This window comes from Mus musculus, chromosome 11 (assembly GCF_000001635.26).
Source record: "Mus musculus strain C57BL/6J chromosome 11, GRCm38.p6 C57BL/6J".
NCBI classification, from domain to species: domain Eukaryota; kingdom Metazoa; phylum Chordata; class Mammalia; order Rodentia; family Muridae; genus Mus; species Mus musculus.
The window spans coordinates 96,944,081-96,966,715 of record NC_000077.6 but is presented as its reverse complement, the minus strand read 5'-3'; the positions used below and the strand labels follow the sequence as shown (position 1 = coordinate 96,966,715).

Sequence of the window (22,635 nt, the reverse complement as noted above, 5' to 3'; positions counted from 1 at the left end):
CTGAGCCATCTCTCCAGCCCCAACCTTTGTGTTTTCATCAGCACAACCTGGACTGAAAATTTTTTGTTTGTTTTGTTTTACTGTGCTAGGTATGTAACCAGGGACCTTGCACATGTGAGGCAGGGTCTCTCCCACCTGATCCACACCCTTGCGCCTCAGGATAAACATTTGAAAGAAAATGTAGTCCAACTTTTCACCCCACCTCTATCCCATCTCCAACAATATACATCTTGTCTCTGGTTAAACAATTTTAGAGAAAGGGAGACATCACCCCCTCTGAGACAACTGGTTCAGTCTTTCAAAGGTATCTTTGAGTTAAACAGAAACCTGGCTTCTTGAACATCTACACGGGTGGCTTGCTTTTGTCCTTTGAACTTACAGAGTGTGGTCAGAAGCTTGAAAGTCTCTCGTTGGAAATACCCCTTAGAATGGGCCCAAGACTGAATATAACCCAGTGTGGGGAGTAATATATAGGGAATATTATTTTTCTTGTCTTATAATTGTATTTTTTAGTTTTTTTAAAAATAGTTTTTGTTAGCCAAACATGGTGGTGCATGACTTAAATTCCAGCAGTCGGAGGCAAAGGCTAGACTAATGTGATATTCAGTGAGTAAATAGTTAATTAATTAAAATGACAATTACCATAAGGAAAAAAATGTCAGTCAAAAGACCCAAGATGCCTGGCCATGGTGGTGCACGCCTTTAATCCCAGCACTTGGGAGGCAGAGGCAGGCGGATTTCTGAGTTCGAGCCAGCCTGGTCTACAAAGTGAGTTCCAGGACAGGACAGCCAGGGCTACACAGAGAAACCCTGTCTCAAAAAACCAAAAACAAACAAACAAAAAAAGACCCAAGATGCCTGTGGCCCCTGGTCCTGAGCCAAATCTGAGTTGGATACCTTGGCTCGTACCCACCAACCCTTAGCCCCAAATGATATGATCACCTTCATTTCCTCCTCCTTGTTCACAAAAATACTATAAGCACTACAATGTCAGGTGAAACAGAATGTGTGGTGCATGTCTTTTACAGATGGGCCCATCCAGAACCTTTAAAAGCAAATGGCTGTGCTTACAGGACTAGTTTTTGCAATTGCATGCTTTTTTCTGTAGTTGTTCCTTCATAACTGCAATGATTTTACAGGGATCCGTGTCTGTAATATCCTAGAATCTATGTGTCCACTGCGCAGAACCATCCACTGGCCTCCCAGTTGGCAGCATCGCAGGATCACCCTTGTTCTGCTGCATCTCATGGCTTGGGGCCTGGTGACCACTGAAGGCACTGTGTTGCTTCCTGGCCAGCCAGCCTGCCTGTTTCTCTTTCTTTACCTTCTACCTTTCAGGGGCCTGAAAAAAGCCATGAATGGTGGTACTTCTGTCCTCACCAAACTATAGTTCTGTTTCTGCCTGAGCTCTGTCCTCATAGACTCCTGACTTGGGGTCAGTTCCTGAGCTTCTGTCCCTTGAGTCTTCCCCATCTCTCTGTTTCCTGGAATTTGCTTTCTTAATGTCTAAGATACCAGCCTGACTTCCCAGTTGCTTTGCCTTAGTGATTTATGACTCTTACCATGGCAGAGTCTTCACCCAGAGCTCTTAGGGCTTCATTTTCCTTTCTTTCTTCTTTTTCTTTCTTTTTTTGTTTGTTTGTTTTTTGTTTTTTGGATTTTTTTTAATGGGCTCACTATGTAGACCAGGCTGGCTTCAAACTCCTAGAGATCCAGTTTCCCCTGCCTCCCATGTGCTGAGATTAAAGGCGTGTGCCACCACATCCAGCCTCTTGCTTGCCCTTTATTTGTTTAAAATGCTATGTGTATGGGTTTTCCCCTGCATGTACGTTTTACACCACTTGCATATGTGCATCCTGCACTGGAGGCTAGAGGAGGCCAGCCCTTGGAACTGGAGATACAGAGGATTGTGATGACCATGTGGGTGCTGGGACTTGAACATGGGTCTTCTGGAAGAATAGCCAGTACTCTTAGTTTCTCTCTTATCAAAAGTAAGCGGCTGGGCCTGGTGGCACACACCTGTAATCCCAGCCCTTGAGAGACTAGTAAACGAGTCCCAGGCCAACCTGGGATATGGTGCAAGATTCCTGTCTCAAATAAAGTAAAATTAAAGTTTAAAAATTATAGGAGGATACAGTGATCCTTTGGTACCCACAGGAGCTCCTGGAGATTCCAGAACCCGTAGATGCTCAAGACTTATATATAATGTATAGAAGTTACCTGTAAGTTGCACATCTGCCGCATACCTTAAGTCATCTGCAGATTATGTAGCACCAACATTTCTTGATGCATGGTTGGTTGAATCTGTGGCTACAGAACCTGTTGATATGGAGGTCAACTATCCAGTTGTGGGGAAATGAGAAGAGAAAAATTCTGCCAGCTATTACTGCATATACACAAAAGTGGAAAGTGTTCATTCTTCCATGTAGTTGTTAGCCCTGCTGAGTCTATGACCTACACAGTCAGATCAGTTGTCCTGGGTAAAGGGGTTAGTCCACTTAAGGCAGCGCTTCTCAGCCTTCCTTACGCAGCAACCCTTTAGTGCAGTCCCTCATGTTGTGGTGACCCCCAAACATAACATTATTTTTTCTGCCACTTCACAGCCATACTTTTGCTACTCTTACGAAGTGTCATGTAAATACTTTTGGAGAGGTTTGCCAAATGGGTCACGACCCATAGGCTGAGAACTGCTGGCTTAAAGGAGTTGCCGTCTTCTGGTTCCTGGAGGCCCTTGTGTCTCTGTGTGAAGGTTGATGAAGGTTGAGCAGACAGACAGCCTTTAGAGTAGGACAGCTATGTCCTGCTGCTCAGGAATGCTGGCCTTGCCTTTCTTCTTTCCCAGACTGGCTTGCATCTAGCTCCCGCTGGATTGAGCTGGTAGCCTGCCTTAGCACAAGCCTAGAGGCTCTGCCCCAATGAAGAGATTCAGATTTAGAGGGCTACCAGTGTCCACCAGGGGGCACTCTGGACTCAGCACAGCCGGACCGACACACGAGTCTCCCAGTTCTCCTCATCTTAGATGGTGTGGGGAGTGTGGTGAAGGCAGGCCTGGCCTGAATCGATGAGTGTAAGCAAAGGAAAAGCTCACCCTGGCAAGCCCGGGGCTGGGATGCTCGAGCGGGGCCTTGCAGGAAAAGCTCTTAACCTGTTGGAAAAGCAGCAACAGAGGCAAAAAAAAAAAAAAAAAAATTAATTTAATTTAAAAAGCGGAGGCAAGGGGCCTTGGGTTCTCCTGTGGTGTGTTTCTTACATCATTCCATCTTTCTCCCAGCAGATCCACAGATGAGCATGGCCGCCACTGCTGCTGTCAGTCCCAGTGACTACCTGCAGCCTGCTGCTGCTACTACCCAGGCAAGTGCACGGTGCTCTCTGAGGGCAGGGCCAGAGCCCGGCGGGTTGATGAAGTGGGTTTTCTGCCTTACTCAGACCCGCTCGCTCTCACTGCAGACACCCAGGGAGATTCACTTGTTCTCATTTCTGAACTAAGACATAGACACCTGTCTAAGATGTCAAAGTTGGGTCAGGCAAAAAGAGTTGTGTTACCCGTGACCTCTGGGGCTGGGGCCATGGCTCTTAGTAAAGTTGCTGCACATGCATGAGTTCTTGAGTTCAATTCCAAGTTCCCGTGTAAACCGCTGGGCTGGGCTTGGTAGTACACACCTATAATCCTGGCATTCGAGAGGCAGACAGAGGGGCTCCACTGGGCTTACTGGCCAACTAGTCTTGCCCAGTCAGTGAGTTTCAGATTCAGTAAGAGACCCTGTCTCAAAAATGACGGCAAAGGAGGTGGAGAGAGCCAGGCGTGGTGGCGCATGTCTTTAATCCCAGCACTCGGGAGGCAGAGGCTGGCGGATTCCTGAGTTCGAGGCCAGCCTGTTCTACAAAGTGAGTTCCAGGGCTACACAGAGAAACCCTGTCTTGAAAAGCCAAAAAGAAAAAAAGAGGTAGAGAGGTGCTCAGTGGCTTAAGAGCGCTGGCTGCTCCTCCAGAGGCCTGGGTTTGATATGATAGCTCATACTCCAGGATCAAGTGATCTGACACCCTCTCTGGCCTCTGAAAGCACCAAGTACAAGTACTTGAGTAAGGCATAGACATACATGTGGGAAAAACACCCACATACATTAAATAAATAACAATTTAATAAACAAGGGAGAGTCAAAGAGTGAGACTTCATTAACATATCTGGCCTCTACCTACTCCACCTATGCTGATTCGGCTATACCCACACACCCTCCACATGAACACATACATGTATATAATACACACTCCAGAACAAAACCAGAAACCTTTTACCGAGAGCAAGTTCATGTCATCTTCCCTCCCCATCAGCTCTCCTCTCCTCCTTGTACTGAGTTGGTAGAATTCCAACTGATTCCAGGTATCTGATACCTGGGTGTGTTGTTATCCCTGCCGACACTAGGCCAGCAGGGCGGGTGGGGGGGTGGGGGGGAGAACAGCCTGTGTTGTTGCTGTGTGGTGTCCAAGGCTGCTTCTGGGGTGTTTTACACTGAGTTCCTTCACTTCATGGAGAAACCAGCAGGAGCCAATGCAGGACACGCGCACGTGTGTGTGTGTGTGTGTGTGTGTGTGTGTGTGAGTGATAGCTTGCCACAGGGGTGGGGAAGCTGCTGAGAAGAGAGGCTCGTGAGGGCAGAGTGTCTGGCTAGTCAGCCCATCTCACTCCTTTCTTCTGTTGATTTTTGCAGGACTCCCAGCCATCTCCCTTGGCCCTGCTTGCTGCGACATGTAGCAAAATTGGCCCCCCAGCTGTTGAAGCTGCAGTGACACCTCCTGCTCCCCCCCAGCCTACCCCAAGGAAACTGGTCCCTATCAAACCCGCTCCTCTCCCTCTCAGTCCCTGCAAGAATAGCTTTAGCATCTTATCATCTAAAGGAAATATACTTCAGATTCAGGGCTCCCAGCTGAGTACCTCCTACCCTGGAGGGCAGTTTGTGTTTGCAATCCAGAACCCCACCCTGATCAACAAAGGGAGCCGATCAAATGCAAGTATCCAGTACCAAGTCCCTCAGATCCAAGGGAACAGTTCCCAGACCATCCAGGTGCAGCCCAGTCTCACCAACCAGATCCAGGTCATCCCAGGCACCAACCAAGCCATCACCACCCCGTCAACATCTGGTCATAAGCCTGTCCCCATCAAGCCAGCTCCTGTCCAGAAGTCAAGTACGACTACCACCCCTGTGCAGAGCGGGGCCAACGTGGTGAAGCTGACAGGCGGGGGTAGCAACATGACGCTCACCCTGCCGCTCAACAACCTGGTGAACACCAGCGATATTGGGGGCCCTGCTCAGCTCCTCACTGAGAGCCCCCCCACCCCACTGTCTAAGACTAACAAGAAAGCTAGGAAGAAGAGCCTCCCTGTGTCACAGCCATCCGTAGCTGTGGCTGAGCAGGTGGAGACGGTGCTGATAGAGACCACGGCAGACAACATCATCCAGGCAGGAAACAACCTGCTGATCGTCCAGAGCCCTGGCGGGGGCCAGCCAGCTGTGGTCCAGCAAGTCCAGGTGGTGCCACCCAAGGCTGAGCAGCAGCAGGTGGTCCAGATCCCCCAGCAGGCACTGCGGGTGGTGCAAGCTGCCTCTGCCACCCTCCCCACCGTCCCCCAGAAGCCCTCTCAGAACTTTCAGATCCAGACAACTGAACCAACACCAACCCAGGTACCATAGTCCCTCTGCCCTGCCTCCCCTCCTCTGCTCACCCTTTTGGCTTGCTTTTGAAACTGAGGCAGATCATCGTCAGATCTTACGGGAAGCTGGAGTCACCATCATTTGGGGTGGGCAGGAAATGGCTTCTCCCCTGGAGTCTCTTCAGGTCTTAGGCCAAGTAGTCCTGACCTGTAGAAATCAGATGGAACAGGGATATCTGGTCTGTTTTATTCTTTCCTTATGGGGTAGCTCTGGGGGCATAATGGGGTAGATCTGTATACTGTCATAATAAAGTATTTTTAATGTAAGAGTATATATAACAGCAAGAATGAGAATTCGAACTAGAACCATAGAATCTGCTGTAAAGTAGGAAAGTTCAAGAGAAAAAAATGCTGGCCTCTGCTAAAGACAAGAGCAATAGCAGTGGGGCAGCCAGGCCTTTTCCTTTCTGAGACAGGTCTCCCTGTGGGTCCCAGGTGGGCCTTTACCTCGCTGCACAGCCCAAGCTGGCTTCACTCGCTGCACAGCCCAAGCTGGCTTCAGACATGGGACCCTCCTGCTCCAGCCTCAGTGCAGTGCTGGGGTCGCATGTGTGAGCTGTAGCCTTGCTTCTTTGCACCCCTGTTTATCCTCCCCGAGAGGGGGTTGTCCTTCTGCTTCCTTCACTGTGTGTGCATGTGGCCACTGAGCGTGTGTTTTCCCCTCTAGTCTAGATCCCTCCTAAGGGAGAAGACATTCGTCTTCCTGAGCCTGCCATGTTCCACTCACCATGATGACCTCTGGGTTCTGGAGTGTGCTCACGGCTGCTTTTGCTTCTGCTGCTGTCAGGGCAGCTGGCCATTCTGCCAGCTGTCAACTCTTGTCTTTTTAGCTGCCCTGTGGCCGCCATCTTGCTGCTTTGGTAGCCTGCCCTGCCGGCTGCTTAGCTCTCTGGTCACTTTGCAGTCTCTGCTGCTGCTTTTTTCTTCCTTCCCTTTTTTTTTTTCTGTAGCCCAGGCTGGCCTGAGACTCAGAAATCTGCCTACCTCTGCCTCCTGAGGGCTGGGATTAAAGGCGTCATCACCGCCACTCAGCTGTTGCTCCTTTATGTTACCAGCTCAGCCCACTCTAAAAGCAGACAAGAACAGACAGAGCCCAGTGTTGCTCAAGACAGACGGGGCAGTAAAGGAGACTCCAGCAGCCATGGGAGTCAAACTGCTCCATTCCCCAGTGTCTCTGCTGATTTACAGGGAAATGGCCATGAGAAGGAGTGCTCAAAATGATCGTTTAAAACTTGAGTCAGGTGCTCTGGTGCACATCTGTAAACATGCATTCAGGGGGCTGAGGCAGGACTGACATGCGTTGTCACCAGGCCCAGCAATGGGGCTTGAGCGATGGGTTGTGGTTGACTCGCCGCTTTTTCCAGAGGTTCCAAGGTTGATTCCCAGCACTCACGTGGCTCTCAACCAGCTGTAACTCCACTCCCAGAGGATTCCGAGTCCTCCTGTAGTCTCCATCTGCACATGATAAACAAATGTGATAAAGACATTAGACAAAGCACCCCCACACAGTCAGGTAATAATAAAACAAACAGTGCTTAACACCCACTCAGTACCCACCAAGGGAGCAGTGGGCCCTCGCCTGACTCAGGGTGTCTGAGGCTAGCAGAAGAGAAGACAGAAGGGGCAGGTCCTCTCCTTCCTGCGCCCCAGTTACTCAGCCAGCCATTTACTACCTCAGAGAAAAAACAAGTACAACATTGTAAGGTTTTTAAATGGGGTACATATACAGAACTGGAAAGGGACCTGAGGCTTCTATATGTATTAAGGGATGGCAGGTTCAGATGTTATCCTTTAACTAAAAGTCTTCAGTATCCAGGAATTAAATATAACCCCAGTTAAAATCAGTCTTACAAAGGATTTTTTTCTCCCTGGATCATTTAAACATAAACTGCCACCATGATCCCCCTCCCACTTGCAAATGCTTTAATTCTCCCACACAGGCACAGCCCCTGCGCACACCGCAGCCTTCAAGCCTGAAACTCACTAGTGAACTGCTGGTGTCTATCGGGGAGGTACCATTCAGGTCTCACCACATGCTTCGGATAGTAATTCCAACGCTGCCTAAGGACTCTGTCCACCTTACATGTAGTTGTCGCATCTCTCTGGTCAGATCTCTCTTTCAGAAAGAATTCCTCGCATCCCCCACCTCCATGGAGCTGGAAATTAAACCAGGGCTTCGTGGATCCTAGGCACTTAAGTGTCCTACCCTGAACTACATCCTCAGCCCCACTTCCTCTTTAATGTGGCAGTCAACCTTGCTGCTGTTGAAGGCCACAGGCTAGTTGTTTTGTAGAATGTCCTTTAGTTTGTTTATGTGATGTCCCATGAGTGGATTGCATTTGCCATCCCAGTGCTCATACAGAGAGAGGTGAGAGCAGAAACAGGAGGACCAGACAGGAACCAGCCAGCCTGGCATATGCAGTAGCGAACAAGAAGCCCTACTTACAGGAAGGCAAGGTTGTCCTGTGACTTCCACAAGTGTGCTGTAGCACATGCGTACCCATACTCTCACACATAAACACATACACACACACACATACACACACAACATAAAATTTTTTCCTCCTTGTATTTCATTAGTATTTTGAAGAGAGACATTTTGGGATAAGATAAATATCGAGTTCCTCTTAAACAATTTCTTAGATTATTTTATTATATATATATATGTATGTATATATATATATATATATATATATATATATATATATATACACACACACACACACACACATATAAGAGGTTCGCTTGCATATATATGTACGTGTACTATGCCTAAACATAGTATGTGAACATGCCTCATGCCTGAGAAGGTCGGCAGAGGGCATCAGCTCCCCTAGAACTGGAGTTAGGGATGACTGTAAGCTACTGTGTGGATGCTGGGAAATCTGGGTCCTCTGGAAGAGCAGCCAGTACTCGTAACCTCAGGCCCATCTCTCCAGCCCCTGCTGTTTAAAGATAGTTTACTGTGTGGTTAAGCTGGCTCCACATCACTTTGTAGCCCATGCTGGTGGTGTGCTTTTTTATTCATCTTCCAGTTTTGAGATTTAGCAGTTAATATTTTTCCATGCTAAGCAGATTAAAAGTTTGGTTGCAGGTCAGTAACCAGCTCATGCCGATTGAGTGCAGGGCAGCATCGGCCCTGTTAAACATGAGTAGTGCACAAGTGTGTTCTTGGGCTGGATGAGATGACAGAGGTGTCCCAGTTCTCCCTCGGACAAGGAAGGTCATGCTGCCATCTGTCTTAGAGCACTCTCTTTTCTCTGGCCCCTCAGGTTTATATCCGTACACCTTCTGGTGAGGTACAGACAGTCCTTGTCCAGGACAGCCCCCCAGCAACAGCTGCAACCACATCAACCGTCACCTGTAACAGCCCTGCACTCCGAGCTCCCCATCTGAGTGGCACCAGCAAAAAACATTCAGCTGCCATTCTCCGAAAAGAGCGGCCCCTGCCAAAGATTGCACCTGCTGGGAGCATCATCAGCCTGAACGCCGCACAGCTGGCAGCAGCTGCTCAGGCCATGCAGACCATCAACATCAATGGTGTCCAAGTCCAGGGTGTGCCTGTCACCATCACCAACACTGGCGGTGAGGGAAAGGCCTGAAGCCAGGAGGGTACTGGGAGCAGGGCTTTGCATTCAGCATATGGGAATCCTGAGCCGGGCCCCTGGGGTTTCCAGGGTCAGCCAGGAGGATGCTCAGCTTGCTCCTGGTCCCTGCCAGCCTCAGGTCATATCTGTCTTCACACTTGGTCCTTACAGTAATACTGTGAGATAGGAAGTCACATGACCACATGATAACTGCAGATGTTGAATAGAGACTGAGAAAATAGATGTGTCCAAGTAATATACAAATTCACATTAATTTGGCTGGTCACTTGCCCAGGTCAGGTAGCTAAGGGCTGTACCTAATGTAAAGGAAGTCAAGGCTTCTTTTGGGGGTCAGGGGTAGTGTTTCGAGACAGTGATTCTGTATAGTCCTGGCTTTCCTGGACCACTGTAGACCAGAACAGCGTCTGCCTCCTGAGCGCTATTATTAAAGGCATGTGCCACCACCGTCCAGCTAAGGACGGCTGCTGTTGAGAGTGGGAGGCAGGGGAGGGCGTCCTGGGCAGCAGGACCAGCTTACACTGCACCAGAGCTGATGATGATACATTCTGCGAGTGCAGCTTTGAGAAAAAGGGAAAGCGACTTGGGAGATGGCTCAGTGCTCAGCAACACCGGCTGCTCTTCCAGAGCCTGTGTTTCATTCCCAGCACCCACATGGCAGCTCACAACAGTCTAGTCCCATAGGATCTAATGCCCTTTCCTGGTATGTAGACATACACACAGACAAAACATCCATATACATAAAATACATAAAAAAATCTTTAAAAAAATAAAAAAATGAAGAGAGAGGGAAGGAGGGAGGGAGGGAGAGCTGAGGCTGCCTAGCGAAGCAGGCTGCATCTGCACCTGGGAGTCTGCAGCGCCCCCGGCGGCGGCGAGAGCTCACGGCTTTCCACATCCCTAATAAACGTCGAGCATCTTAGGCATTTGCTTGGTCCACAGAACAAAAATTCTTAGGCGAGTTTCCTGCTAGCAGGGGCAGAATCTCAGGGAGGCCTCTGGCCCTCACTGCCCTCCAGTGTATTAGGCTCCATGAGTCTTCCTCAGCCAGAGAGAGGGAGAGGGAGGGAGAGAGGGATAGCCTGGGCTTCCTTTCCTGAACCACACCCTTTTCTCTCCCACAGGGCAGCAGCAGCTGACCGTGCAGAACGTTTCTGGAAACAACCTGACTATCAGTGGGCTGAGCCCCACCCAGATCCAGCTGCAGATGGAGCAGGCTCTAGCCGGAGAGGCCCAGCCTGGGGAGAAACGGCGGCGCATGGCCTGCACGTGTCCCAACTGCAAGGATGGGGAGAAGAGGTAATATGCCCGACCCTGGCCATACCCACACCCCTGTTCCACAGGTCACTCGGGGACAAGTCTTGGCCTGACCTCCCGTGCTTCTCTCCCTTCCCTCTTCCCAACTCCTCCCCCTACTCTGAACCCAACCCCTCAGGTCTGGGGAGCAGGGCAAGAAGAAGCACGTGTGCCACATCCCGGACTGCGGGAAGACTTTCCGGAAGACATCCTTGCTCCGGGCCCACGTCCGCCTGCACACTGGCGAGCGGCCCTTTGTCTGCAACTGGTTCTTCTGTGGAAAGAGATTCACTCGGAGCGATGAACTCCAGCGACATGCTCGAACCCACACAGGTCAGTTCCCCCATGCCCTTGTCTGTCCTTTGTACACTGTCACCCATGCCTGTTCGGGGCTTCACCATCCACACTACCCAGACCCAAAATCAAAACCAAACCAAACCCAAGCAGTGATAAGAAATGCCAAATGCTGTGTGTAGCATTTTCAGATAAGTTAGTCCCAGGAAGGCCTTGGAGGGTTACCTCAGTGCCAGCCACCTGGCTGAGGTTTGGATAAGTGGCTAGTGGTGGGCAAGCTGGGCTCCTACCCAAGCCCTGGGCTCTCAAGGCCACATACTTTGTAAATGCTTTGTTTTAGGACTTAAGGTCCCTCTGTCTCCACCTCTGTAAAGCCCTGTGAACTAAGCCACCAAGCTGGCCTCCAGTATTGGTTTTGGAGAGAGAGCGATAACAAGATTGAGCCAAGTGTTCAGGCTGCCCTTGCAGCAGTCCTGCCTCAGACTCCAGCTGTTGGGATTACAGGTGTGAGTCACCACACCCAACTCTTTTTGTTTGTTTTAAGACAACATTTTGCTGTACAGCCCAGGTTTACCTTAAACTCGTGGCACTTCTCCTATCTCCTTAATGCTGAGATTACAGGCCTGCTCCGACATGCATGGCCTACTGCAGGCCTGCCTCCATGGCAGCCTAAGTTTACTATTAAGGTTGCTATCACTATTATGTGCTTTAATGCACCCGATAGAAGGTGCCTTAAAGATGTCCTGGGCATGCCCAGTGGTCCACTGGCAGATGCTGTTGTAGGGAATGATGCCCTGCTGAGCAGACACTGAGGTGGGGGACATGCCTCAGCTCCTGGTGAGTCACACCCATCGCAAGCAGAAGCATACACACCCTGATACAGGGTGGGTCGCTGTGGTCCAGACTCAGGGGCTCAGGGCTGAGATGTCTTCCTGTAAGGAGGAAGGTGTAAAGTCCCTGGGACACAGTCCAGAATGAAGCAGGTATGCAGAGGCTCAAGGACAAGCAGCCTGGGCAAAGACCAGAGTGTACCCAAGAACGGAGTGTAGAGAGGTAGATTAGACGGGGCAGCTGGGGCAGAGAGGTGCGACCAATAGACGACAGGAGGAGGCTGTTAGTGGAGTGCAGAGACAAGGCCAAGTTGGCCTTTCCAGGGGCTCTCACTTTCTGGAGCTTCTCCTTTCTGGGACTGGGGCAGTGATACTGCATGCCCTCTTTGGTAAAAGATATTTCTTCTTCCCAGGGGACAAGCGCTTTGAGTGTGCCCAATGTCAGAAGCGCTTCATGAGGAGTGACCACCTCACCAAGCATTACAAGACCCACCTAGGCACGAAGGGCTTGTAAGGCCAACTGAGGCAGGAGGCCCTGAAGATGGAACACCTCCCATCTGATTGGCCCTGGGTCCATGATGGACAGGTGCCCACGACTGCCCTGGGCAGCCCTCACCCCACTCCTGTTCTGTGGCTGTGTCCCTGCAGAGAGGGACTCTGTTCCTGTGTTCTCCTCCTTCCAAAGGCTCTGCCCCTCTCACCGTGAGCTCCTGGCCTGCCCAGGCCATGGACACTGGCCATGCCCAATGAGACGTTCTAACCCAGGACGCGTGGGGACCCTTATTTCCAAAGGAAAAACATACATTTCACTCCGTCGAGGAGCAAAGTGAGCCCCCATCCCCACCCCATCCCCTTCCTCAACACTGCCGGAGTCCCATTGTGCCATGCCCCCTCCCCCACCGTGCCTCCTTGTCCCCCTCAATTAAGTCCTCCTGGGCCGCTAGGGACACCCAGGGGCCCTGTACCCAGCCTCCCACTGACACCCCCCACCGGGGAGGTGGGAGGCTGCCTCCACTCCACTGCCCAGCCCTGCCACGGCTCTCCTCCAAACATTCCAACTTCCTATGAAAGGTCAGACGCCGAGGACCTGCCCTCCCTCTTTTCTACGGAGAACGTTGCCTTATACTCACTTCAGATGATGACACTGTGGACGTGTGTGCTTTAACCACATTTTATTTAATTGCTCCCTTCCTCTCTTTGCTAGACGCCTCCCCCTTGCTTGCATTCAGTTTAGGGTTTTGGGGGCAATGCTGAGCATAGGAGGGTCTTTTTTTTTTTGCTATTTTTTTTCTCACTTTAACAATTCTTTTCTAAATGACACATTTCAACTCAAATCTGGACTCACCTGAGAACACCTTCCATCCTGACCCCGCCACGCCCTCATCTCCCCCTGCCCAAGCTCCACTGTGTACAGTGTATATTGTATAATAGACTATTGTGTCTAAGACATGTTTTAAAAACATATTGCTTGTTATTTTTGAGGCTTTTAAATTAAACAGAAATCCAACTTTATTTTCGTTGTAACTGCTTGAGGATGTTTTATTAATTAAGTGAAGATTTGTTATCCTTTATTAACGATGTATTTTGTTGGTCAGTACTGGGCTGACAAAAAGTTTCTTGCTAATAAATTTAGTTGCCCAAGGCAAAGTCTGCGTTTGGCAGTTGGGCTTCCTTTGTCTGTGATGTCAGAGGTCTTACAGAAGGATTCCTGAGGCGGGAACTGTGGACTCAATTTACCCTCCTGGTCCTGGTCCCAAAGGAGACCGGCTCTCAGAGCACCTGGGGGCCTCTGGAGCCAGAGCCCAGTGCAGTCTCTGCTTTTTTCTCCCACTCCCAGTCTTGCTTCAGCCACAGAGGCGAACCCTAGAAGAACTTCCTGAGCTGGCCGACTGTTGTACCTCCCACCCCAGCCCCGAGGAAGGCACTGCCTCCCAGTCTGTGAGAAGCTAGAGGAGTCAAAAGCCTTAGCCCACAAGGTTGGGTTTGCAGAAAATACTGTTCCCACAGGGTGGGAGGGAAGTCTGGGACCAAGCAGGTTCCTCAGGGTCGGCTCTGGGTTTGAGTAGAGTTGCAGAGTGGAAACTGTATTGGGGGGCACCTTTTCATTTTGGCAGAACTACAGAGAAAGAAGTCAGGGATTGTGACTTACTCAGATTTAAAGCCACAAGCGTTGGGGGCCTGAAAAGCAGCAGCCAGGCTGGAGGAAGAGGCCAGTGTGCCTCAGACACGCAGGAAACCAGACACTTTCTACTTACCCTCAGAGCAGCCAGGACCGCAGCTCTGCTGAGTGCGGAGGCTTCTGTGCTGCCTGCCATCCTGTCTCGAGGCCTCACACTCCATCCTTGTCGCCAGCCACCTGCACTGCCAACAGCTCGTCCCCAGAGCCAGCCAACTCCCACATAGCTGAAAAGTAAAAAGGATACAGATCTCAGTTGGATCCGGGCTCTCTGCCCTCCCTCCACTTCAGCAGCGGCAGAGGGTGACCCTTACTGCCTAATTGCGTTAGACCAACAGCTGGATCAACCCTGGCACAGGAGCCTCCTTAGCCCACCAACCTACATCTCAGTGTAGCCCTGGCAGCTGGGGGAAGCCTTGCTGGGTAGTGCAAAGGGGTACATTGGTCAGCCGACCTTTTTCTGCCATTCCCTGCCTCGGGCTCCAGGGTTACTCTTCCCTGGGGCCTGACTCCAAGTCTCTACGTTGACTCCTTTGCTTTTGTAAACAAAATGGTGTCAGTCACCAGCTATGCAGGAGCAGAGACTGGCATGTGGGAGCTCCCTTCTCAGGGAGACATGTAGCTATACCAGCTATGGGATTCTACCTGTCTGTGGCAGGATGCATGCCTCAGGTGTTTTGTTTGTTCCAGATTTATTATTTTTGATTATGTTTAGGTGTGTGTTTGATGTGGGTGTGTGCACGTGAGTGCAGGCGTCCTCAGAGGTCAGAGGCATCAGATCCCCTGCAGCTGGAGGTGCAGACAGCTGTGAGCCTGTGGACGGAACCCAGGTCCTCTGGAAGAGCAGCGTGAGCTCCAAACCACTGGACCATCTCTCCGGCTCCCAGATGCCTGTGTTTTACTAGGAGAACATGTTCCATCTAGCAACGATGAGGTCAAGGGGCAGAAAGACGTCCACCTGGGAAGATGGCTTCATGGGTAAAATGTTCGCTGTGTAAGCTTGAGGACCTGAGCTCAGTCCCACATCAAAAGCCAGGCTGGTGACATGCGTTTGTGATTCCAGTCCTGGGAGGCAGAGAGAGGCGGATCCCCGGGACAGAAATCAGCCAGGCTACCCCAATCTGCAAGTCAGGTCCCAGTGAGAGAGCAGCTGTCTCAAAAACCAAGGTGGACGTCTCCTAAATAAAAACATCCAAGTTGACCCCCGGCCTGTATATTTTTTGCAGTTGTGCAAGCACACAAGTACACACACGCACACACATACACACACACACAAAGATTCAATGGCAAATGGGCTCTTGTCTGGCTTTAACCCATCCTATATCAAAGAGCCCCAGTGGCCCAGGCTACTTGAGCCTACCCTCCCCCGAGCAAGAGGCCTCCACCAGATATTTGCTGGGACCCTTGATGACAGCCTAGGTGCAAGCCATACCCAGAAGTGTAAGGGGCCCCCTACAAGTCATGGTGGCTCCTGTGCCTGGTTCCTTTCTTAAGTCATCTGTCTCAAAGCTCCTGCTCCTGTCCTCATCTCTCACACTCGACACTGAAGCTCTTTAACCGAGATAGCAGGATCACTTCCTGGAGAAGGGTAGGAAAGGCCTACTTCCTGAAGGCAAACCCAAGTGCTATACTCCTTTGTTTTGTTTCCTTTTGACTTGAAACAATTTTACTGTATGGAGTTCAAGGGCCCTGAACTTAAGATGTGTCCCACCTCAGATATTTGCCACCATATAAAGCTTTTGGTTTTGCTTTTAAATAAGCATTTGTCTGCATATACGCATCTGCACCACATGCATGCAGTGCCCACAAAGGCCAGAAGAGGGCATTGGATCCCCCTGGAACTGGAGTTCCAAGTGGGTGCTGGGAACTAAACTGGTCCAGTGTAAGAGCAGCCAGTACTTTTGACTGTGGAGGCATCTCTCCAGCACCTCCTTTTTTTTTTTTTTTTTTTTTTTTTTTTTAAATTAGCAAACTAGCCTGTCTATCTTTACAATGATCTTTTTGGTGCCTTTACTATTGTCGCTGCAACAAATGACCCGAGCTTAAGGAAGGATTTATTGGCTCAGGGTTTGAGGGACTAGAGTTCTCATGGTCAGGAGCCATGGGGATGGGTGTGTGGGGCACTGGTCACATTGAGTTTATAGTTAGGAAGCAGAAAGAGATAAACACCAGTGCTCAGCTGGTCAGTTATGGACCATATTCCAGGATGGTCTTCTTCAGTTATATCTCTACAGGAACCCTGCCTGATCCTAAATTTACCCAAGTTAGCAGAGATTAGTCATCAGCTCTTATCAACTTGATACCCAAACACCTCCCTTTAGAACATCCTACCTCTGGCTCTGATAATATAAAATGCATCTAAGCCATTGCTAAAAGTCTCCAAAGTCTTACCAGTTCTAACATCAAAAGTCTCCGTCACCTCCACTGAAACTCAGGAAGTTATGAGACAGACAAGAAATGAGCCATGTATTTCCAACATACAAGGTACAACTCTCTCATTCCAAAAGGGAGGCATGAAGGGAGCACCAGGAACGGTCAAGCCAAAACAAGAGGAACATCTAGCACAGAAAACCTGAAGCTTGCCCTGCAGCCGTGGTGGCGCACACCTTTAATTCCAGCACTTGGGAGGCAGAGACAGGTGGATCTCTTGAGTTCAAGGCCAGCCTAGTCTACAGAGTGAGTTCTAGGACAGCCAGGGCTACACAGAGATACAGTGTCTTGAGGGTCGGTAGGGAGAGAGGAATAAGAAAAGAAGGAGGCTGAGGACAAGGAAGAAGAAAAGAGGAAAAGGGGGAAGAGAAAGAAGAAAAAAAAAAAAAAAGAAAGAAAGAAACCCCACAGCGCCATATCTGGCACCTGGGACTCTTGGTGACATCATCTAGGCTCCAACAGTCTTAGGCAGCCCTGGCCTCCAGCTCTGCTGCCTAAAGAACACATAGCCTCTCTTTTGTGCCCACTCCACTTCATGCCTGCAGATTTCCTCATTCAGTGTCACATGGCCCTAGGATCTCCATCACCCCAGGGTCTCCACTGTAACTTAGGCCTCGCCTCCACAGCTTCATACAGTGGCCTCTTAGAGCCTCCTTGTAGGGATCAGTACCTGGCCTGCGGAGCTTTCGGGAACACTGGTGCAAGTCTCCTCGACCTTGTAACTCCTGCATTTTGCATGCCTGTGAAGCCACACAACAGTGCTGGTTCCAGGTATGGTCTTGCCCTCTTCTGCCACAGCTGCCGTTGGCCTCCGTGTATCCTGGTGGTCTGGGGAAACCCTTCCCAAGCAACATACTCAATTCAAGCTTCTCCTTTCAAATAAATATGCAGTTCCTAACTTGGAATCTTTGGGGGTTAGGCCTTTGCCCTGAGGGCGCCTGTCCTATGGCAGAGTACGGTTTCTCTAGTTAATGTAACTGTCTGAGTTACTGTTCTATTCCTGTGAAGAGAAACCTGGCCTGGGATGCGGGTCTATAACCCCAGCTACTGGGGAGGCTGGGGATCAGGAAGATTGGAGGCTTAAGGCCAGCCTGGGCTACAAAACGAGCTCAGGTTAGTCTTGACAACTTATCAAGCCCTAACATCAGAACCTAACATAAAGCCAAACCCAAGTACCAACACAAAACCAACATTACCACTAGCTAGGTGTGACGGTCATGCCTGTGTTCTCACATTTGGGAGGCTGAGTCAGGAGACTGCCACGAGTTCGAGACTAGCTGTGTCTATACAGTGAGTTCTAGGTCAGCAAGGCTACAGAGCAAGACAGCGTTTCAACCTGCCTCCACCTCTGCCCCCACAAATCACCCCACCAACTTCACAATTAGAGTAGACCACCCAGCAATGGCCTATGAAGGAAAGCTGAGTAACATCAACTAGCTAACTAGGCCCTGCAGAGTCTAAAAGCCTAAGGCAAAGGCTCTGGCTCAGGCAGAACTCACTAGCCACCACCTGCCTTTATCCACCCCACTCCCACCCCCACCCCACACCCCTGTTTACTTTGCATGAAGCCAGCTACTTGCAAAATTCTTGGTCAATGGAATAGAGATTGTGGTGATCTCACCTCAGGTCTGAGACTATGTGTGAGGTGACCAAAGTGTGTGTATGTGTGTGTGTGTGTGTGTGTGTTTGTGTCCACATGCCCTGGGGCGTATGGAAGCTAGAGGACATAGGCATTAGTCTGTTCTCCTATCACATGGGTCCTGGAGACTGAACTCAGTTTGTTAGGCTTAGAGGTAAGTGCCTTCGGCTACCTAGCTATCCCTCTAACCCTTGCGTGAAATCTTTGGGGTCAAGGTGACATCATTAAAGGAACTGTAGCAGTCACAGGAGGTGGCAGTTGCACTCAGAGGTCAGAGGACGTCAGGTTCCACTTCTATTGCTCTCCACCTTATTCCCTTGAGACAGACGGACGGTGTCTCCCACTAAACCCAGACATGACTTTAGTCATTACAGATGAGCCCTTCCTGAGCATGCTTGCTGGCTAGGATTTTGAGACTGAGCCACAGAAAGTAAGACGAGTGTCATCTCCTCAGCCCACCTCAGAGAAGCTCCCAGGCTCATGGATAATACCGGCCACATTGAATGGACACCACAGACCAAGTCTGGGAAGCTATCTAGGTCTATCAGGAAGGGCTTAACCACAAAGCCCCACAAGGGAGGACACTGATAAGGTCTGGCCTTCCCAAGTCCCACCCTAGCAAGGCCTGAAACTAGGGGCCCTGATAAGCTATGGGGCCGGGAAAGGGGAGCAGCCACCTGCCAGCAGGAAGTCAACCTTCATCCTGTCATGGGACTTGTCTCTCTAAGCTGAATTCACTAAGGCCAAGGCTTCCTGAATCTTTAGAGTCCCAGTCTACGTCATTGCTCAGACACACAGCCTCATCCGGCACCCTCCTGGAAAGCAGGAGGGTGTATCACACCAGTATCATTACCACCTTGGCCTCCTCAACATCCTCCCTCCCCAATTCCAAGCCACTCCTCTCATAGAACCTCAACATCCATGGCTTCAAGCGCCATTTTGGAAGCTCATGACACGAACTGGTATCACCAGCCGAAGGCTTTCCCTCAGATTCCAACTTCCACTTTCCAGCCCAACCAAACATGGGTGTCCCATAAAACTTCAACAGTTAATGAATTCATCTTTTCCCAAAATTTCTTCAACTGGTAAGTAGCAGCAGCCAGCCAGCCTAAAGTCAGTCCCGGTGAGCCGCTCTCTCCCTATAGTCCCTCTCAATACTTATACATTAGCCACACCCCCGCCCCCGCCCCCAGCTTCCACTTGGACAACACTATAGCTATCCCCAGCAGCTTCTGGCCACTAGCCTCACCCTCCCTCCCTTGTCATCCACTGGGTCACCAGAGTGTGGAGGCAGAGGCAGGTGGATCTCTGTGAGTTCTAGGACAGCCAAGGCTACACAGAGCATCCCTGTCTCAAAAAGCCAAAAATAGATAGATAGATAGATAGATAGATAGATAGATAGATAGATAGATGTGTGTGCCCGGCATGGTGGTGCATGACTGTAATCTCAGTACTAAGGAGGCAGAGGCAGGGGGATGTCTGTGAGTTTATGGTCAACTTGGTCTACACAGCAAGTTCCAGAAAAGGCAGAGCTACATGGAAATAAATGGTCCTGTATAAAAAAATAAATAAATAAATAAATAAAAAGAAAAAGAAAAAAGAAACAAAAAAAGAAAGGAAAAAAAGAAAGAAAACTTTAGAAACAAACAGTTAAGACAAAAGACATAGCCCCTGAACCCTGAACTTCTCTGTTTCATCCCGAGAAAGCGAGAAAGCGAGAAAGCGGTGTAGCTCTGTGAAATGCCATTGTGCAAGACACTGCTTACTGAGTTGGGCCTGTCTCCAGAAAAGAACACTACTACAAAGTCGGAGGATGGCGAACGAAGCCCCAGGAAGAAAATGCAGAGCCAGTTCGGAAAAACAACAAAAGGAAGCGAAGTGTCTCCAGGGCTCGGTCCTTATGCATGGAAGGCTCGCTTTGTGGTTTAGCCACCAAATCCCACTTAGCAGAAAAGCAAAACACAAGCCTACTTGTTAACTTCCAGACAAAAGGAAAATACAGAGAAGGAGTCAACAGCAAACTTCCCTAGACTGTTGCCTGGGAAGAGAGCGGCAGTTGGACTCCGGCTCTTTTTCCTTCCCCATCTGGTTTGGCTTAGTTTCTATGGAGCTGCGGCTGGAGTCCAGTGCCTGGTGCACGGGATGCCAGCGCTCTGCCACTGGGCCACCCCCCCCACCCCACCCCCAGCCCTTAATAAAGCCTTTCTTTGGAGATAAATTCTTGCTCAGCTGCCCAGGCTGGCCTCAAACTCATAATCCTCCTGCCTCAGCCTCTTAGGTAGCTGACTAGCAGACACATTCCACCACACCTGCCACTCCCCCCCCCCCCCAAGGTCTTAAACAAACAGAAACACCCACCAGGAATGTAGATTTGTAGCTACACAATGTCACAATATAAAGAATTGGAAACACTGTGTCTAAAAGATGGGCCCTCACTACCTTCAGGGGTGGGGCAGGTGCATCAGGTTGCTGTTTGAGCATCTCATCGATTTCTAGCTACTTGGCTTCAGCAGCATCTCACCGCTCCAAGGGCCCAGATGCATCAGCTGTTACTGGCCACCTTCCCTCTTCCTAAACACCTGTTCCACTGCCCATCTGGCAAATACCCTTTAAGACAATCTTCAAGGGCTGGAGAGATGGCTCAGGGGTTAAGAGCACTGCCTGCTCTTCCAGAGGTCCTGAGTTCAATTCCCAGCAACCACATGGTGGCTCACAACCGTTTGTAACAGGGATCCAATACCCTCTTCTGCTGTGTCTGAAGACAGCGACAGTGTACTCATTTATATAAGATAAAAAAATGTTTAAGACCGACCATCTCCAGTCGGCTCCCACAAGGAAGCCTTTCTGCACTGATTGGCCCCCTTCGGTTCAGTTTTCCTTTGCCTAACAGGACCATGCTAACCACCTGCGACTCTCTCTGGCTCACAGACCTGCCAGTGTGGCCAGGAATCATGCTATGGCCTTCACTTTGGTACTGTAAGACCTGGCTCAATGCCTAGCCTAAAGGCAGTCTCTGGTAAATGTTTATTGAATGGATAGGCTATATAAATACACATCTCATGGTTGTTGTGTGGTTTTGTTTTTTGGTTTTGGAGGTTTTTTTGTTTTGTTTTGTTTTGGTTGGTTGGTTGGTTTTTCGTTTTTTTGTTTGTTTGTTTGTTTTTCCTTTTTAAGGCTGTGCAGCTGGTATTAATCCCATGATCCTTTCCCTCTGCCTCCCAAGGGCTGGAGTCCCAGCTGTGTGGCGCCACACCCAGCTCATGATCCTGTCTTGGAAGTCTCAGTACCTAGGAAGCTCTTGCTCCAAAGAAAGAGCAGCCCCGGGAATAGAAAAAGAGAGTGGACCTTATAAGGGATGCTGATGACTAACTACTACAGTCCACTGCAAGAGCCAGACGACTCTCCCCATCCTGCTCATGGGAGAAAACGACAATGCACCAAAAATTCTAGGCTAGCCTCACGTTTACTATGTAGCCAAGGCTGGCCTTAGTCTAAGTGCTGAGACAACCGGCAGGCATGCACCACTTTTCTCAGCAAGCTTCCTTCCTCTTGCTTCTGTGCAGCAGATTGCGCTGGCTCAAGCTGTAGACAGAGGATAATGAGTTCCCACTGCAGACACCAAGGCAGGCCAAGAAGGTCTCTTACCTGGCACAGTGCTGGGTGCCTGTCTACATGGCTCTTGGGGCTCCCACTCCGGATACTGGTAGACACCAGGGCTACAGAGTCATCTTCCACCACGGGCTGCCCCAGGCAGATCAAAGCTGGAAGAAGCGTTGTGAGGATTTCCTACTTCTCTCTCAGCCAGACATCCACCACGTGAAGTCAGCGTGCAGGCGCCGCACCTGTTCCCTGTATCCTTGGCTGGCTATTGCCAAAAACTATGCCTCCCACTACCTAGAAAGGAACAACAAAGAAATAAAAACAGCAACAACAACAAGAAGAAATATGAAAAGGAGGAAATAACCAAGTTGAAAGAGGTTTAGGAAAGGGACAGCCCTTCCATCTGTTAGAGCAGTGGCTAGTAGTAACTCCACTGCATTGGGTATAGGATGCCCTGAGCCCAGCCCAACCCTTAGGAAAGGGTTACAAGTTAGAAGGGAAGACCATTCTGCTCTGGGGTAGCCTGATTCCAATTTCTGTCTTCTTTCTATTCAGCTGACTCCCTTCTCGCCTCAGAGTCTCCTTCCTGACCCCAGAGTGCTTCCCCAGTCCCCAGAGTATCAGCCCACCACCACGACCCTCAGCACCTGCCCTGCGGTTTACAAGGCAGTTTCAGTCTCTCCTTACTCTCAAGCCACAATCTTCTCCCTCAGTCTCTCCCTGTGTCCCTAACACCTTTGCTTCCGAGTCCGGCCCCCAAACCATGTTTTCTTGCCCAGTCTTCCAACCTCCGCTGCGCCAGGAGGGGATCCCTGCCCTACGTTCTTCTTCAGTAGCCCGCCACTGGCCGGCCACTTACTGCGGACCTCTCCTCTCCAGCCCCGAGACTTCGCCCCGCCCTCGCCTTGGCTGCTGTCCCTATACCTTTAACAAACCTCCACGTGCTTCTTAAACGGCGGTGACAGCATTTCCTTGTCTCTCTGCTCCCGCCCCTGGAGGCGCTGCCCATTGGCTGCTGGGTTCCTTCATTCCCGCTCTAATTGGTCTCGCTCCAGGTA

The 22,635-nt window shown here is 50.2% G+C and overlaps 1 protein-coding gene and 1 long non-coding RNA gene across 8 annotated transcripts in view; one reads left to right on the top strand and one right to left on the bottom strand.

Moving 5' to 3' along the window:
• Positions 1–13,384, top strand: part of Sp2 (Sp2 transcription factor) — a 29,628-nt gene extending 16,244 nt beyond the window's left edge. For 5 of the 7 annotated variants that reach the window (NM_001363225.1, XM_006534520.4, NM_030220.4 and 2 more), the window contains 6 exons: positions 3,272–3,351; positions 4,707–5,678; positions 8,980–9,292; positions 10,437–10,611; positions 10,748–10,941; positions 12,146–13,384. In NM_001363225.1, coding sequence (NP_001350154.1) covers positions 3,283–3,351; positions 4,707–5,678; positions 8,980–9,292; positions 10,437–10,611; positions 10,748–10,941; positions 12,146–12,246 — 1,824 coding nt within the window. In that variant the 5' untranslated portion in view covers positions 3,272–3,282 and the 3' untranslated portion in view covers positions 12,247–13,384. The remainder of the gene's footprint in view (positions 1–3,271; positions 3,352–4,706; positions 5,679–8,979; positions 9,293–10,436; positions 10,612–10,747; positions 10,942–12,145) is intronic. The other 2 variants (NM_001080964.2, NM_001363226.1) reach the window with 1 other exon arrangement.
• Positions 1,656–22,570, bottom strand: D030028A08Rik (RIKEN cDNA D030028A08 gene). Its single transcript, NR_003293.3, has 6 exons — positions 22,502–22,570; positions 21,623–21,871; positions 13,988–14,135; positions 6,435–7,162; positions 5,720–5,855; positions 1,656–3,145 (listed from the first exon to the last, which is right to left on the bottom strand). It is a non-coding gene; the product is annotated as an RIKEN cDNA D030028A08 gene (long non-coding RNA).
• Positions 22,571–22,635: the final 65 nt, after the last annotated feature.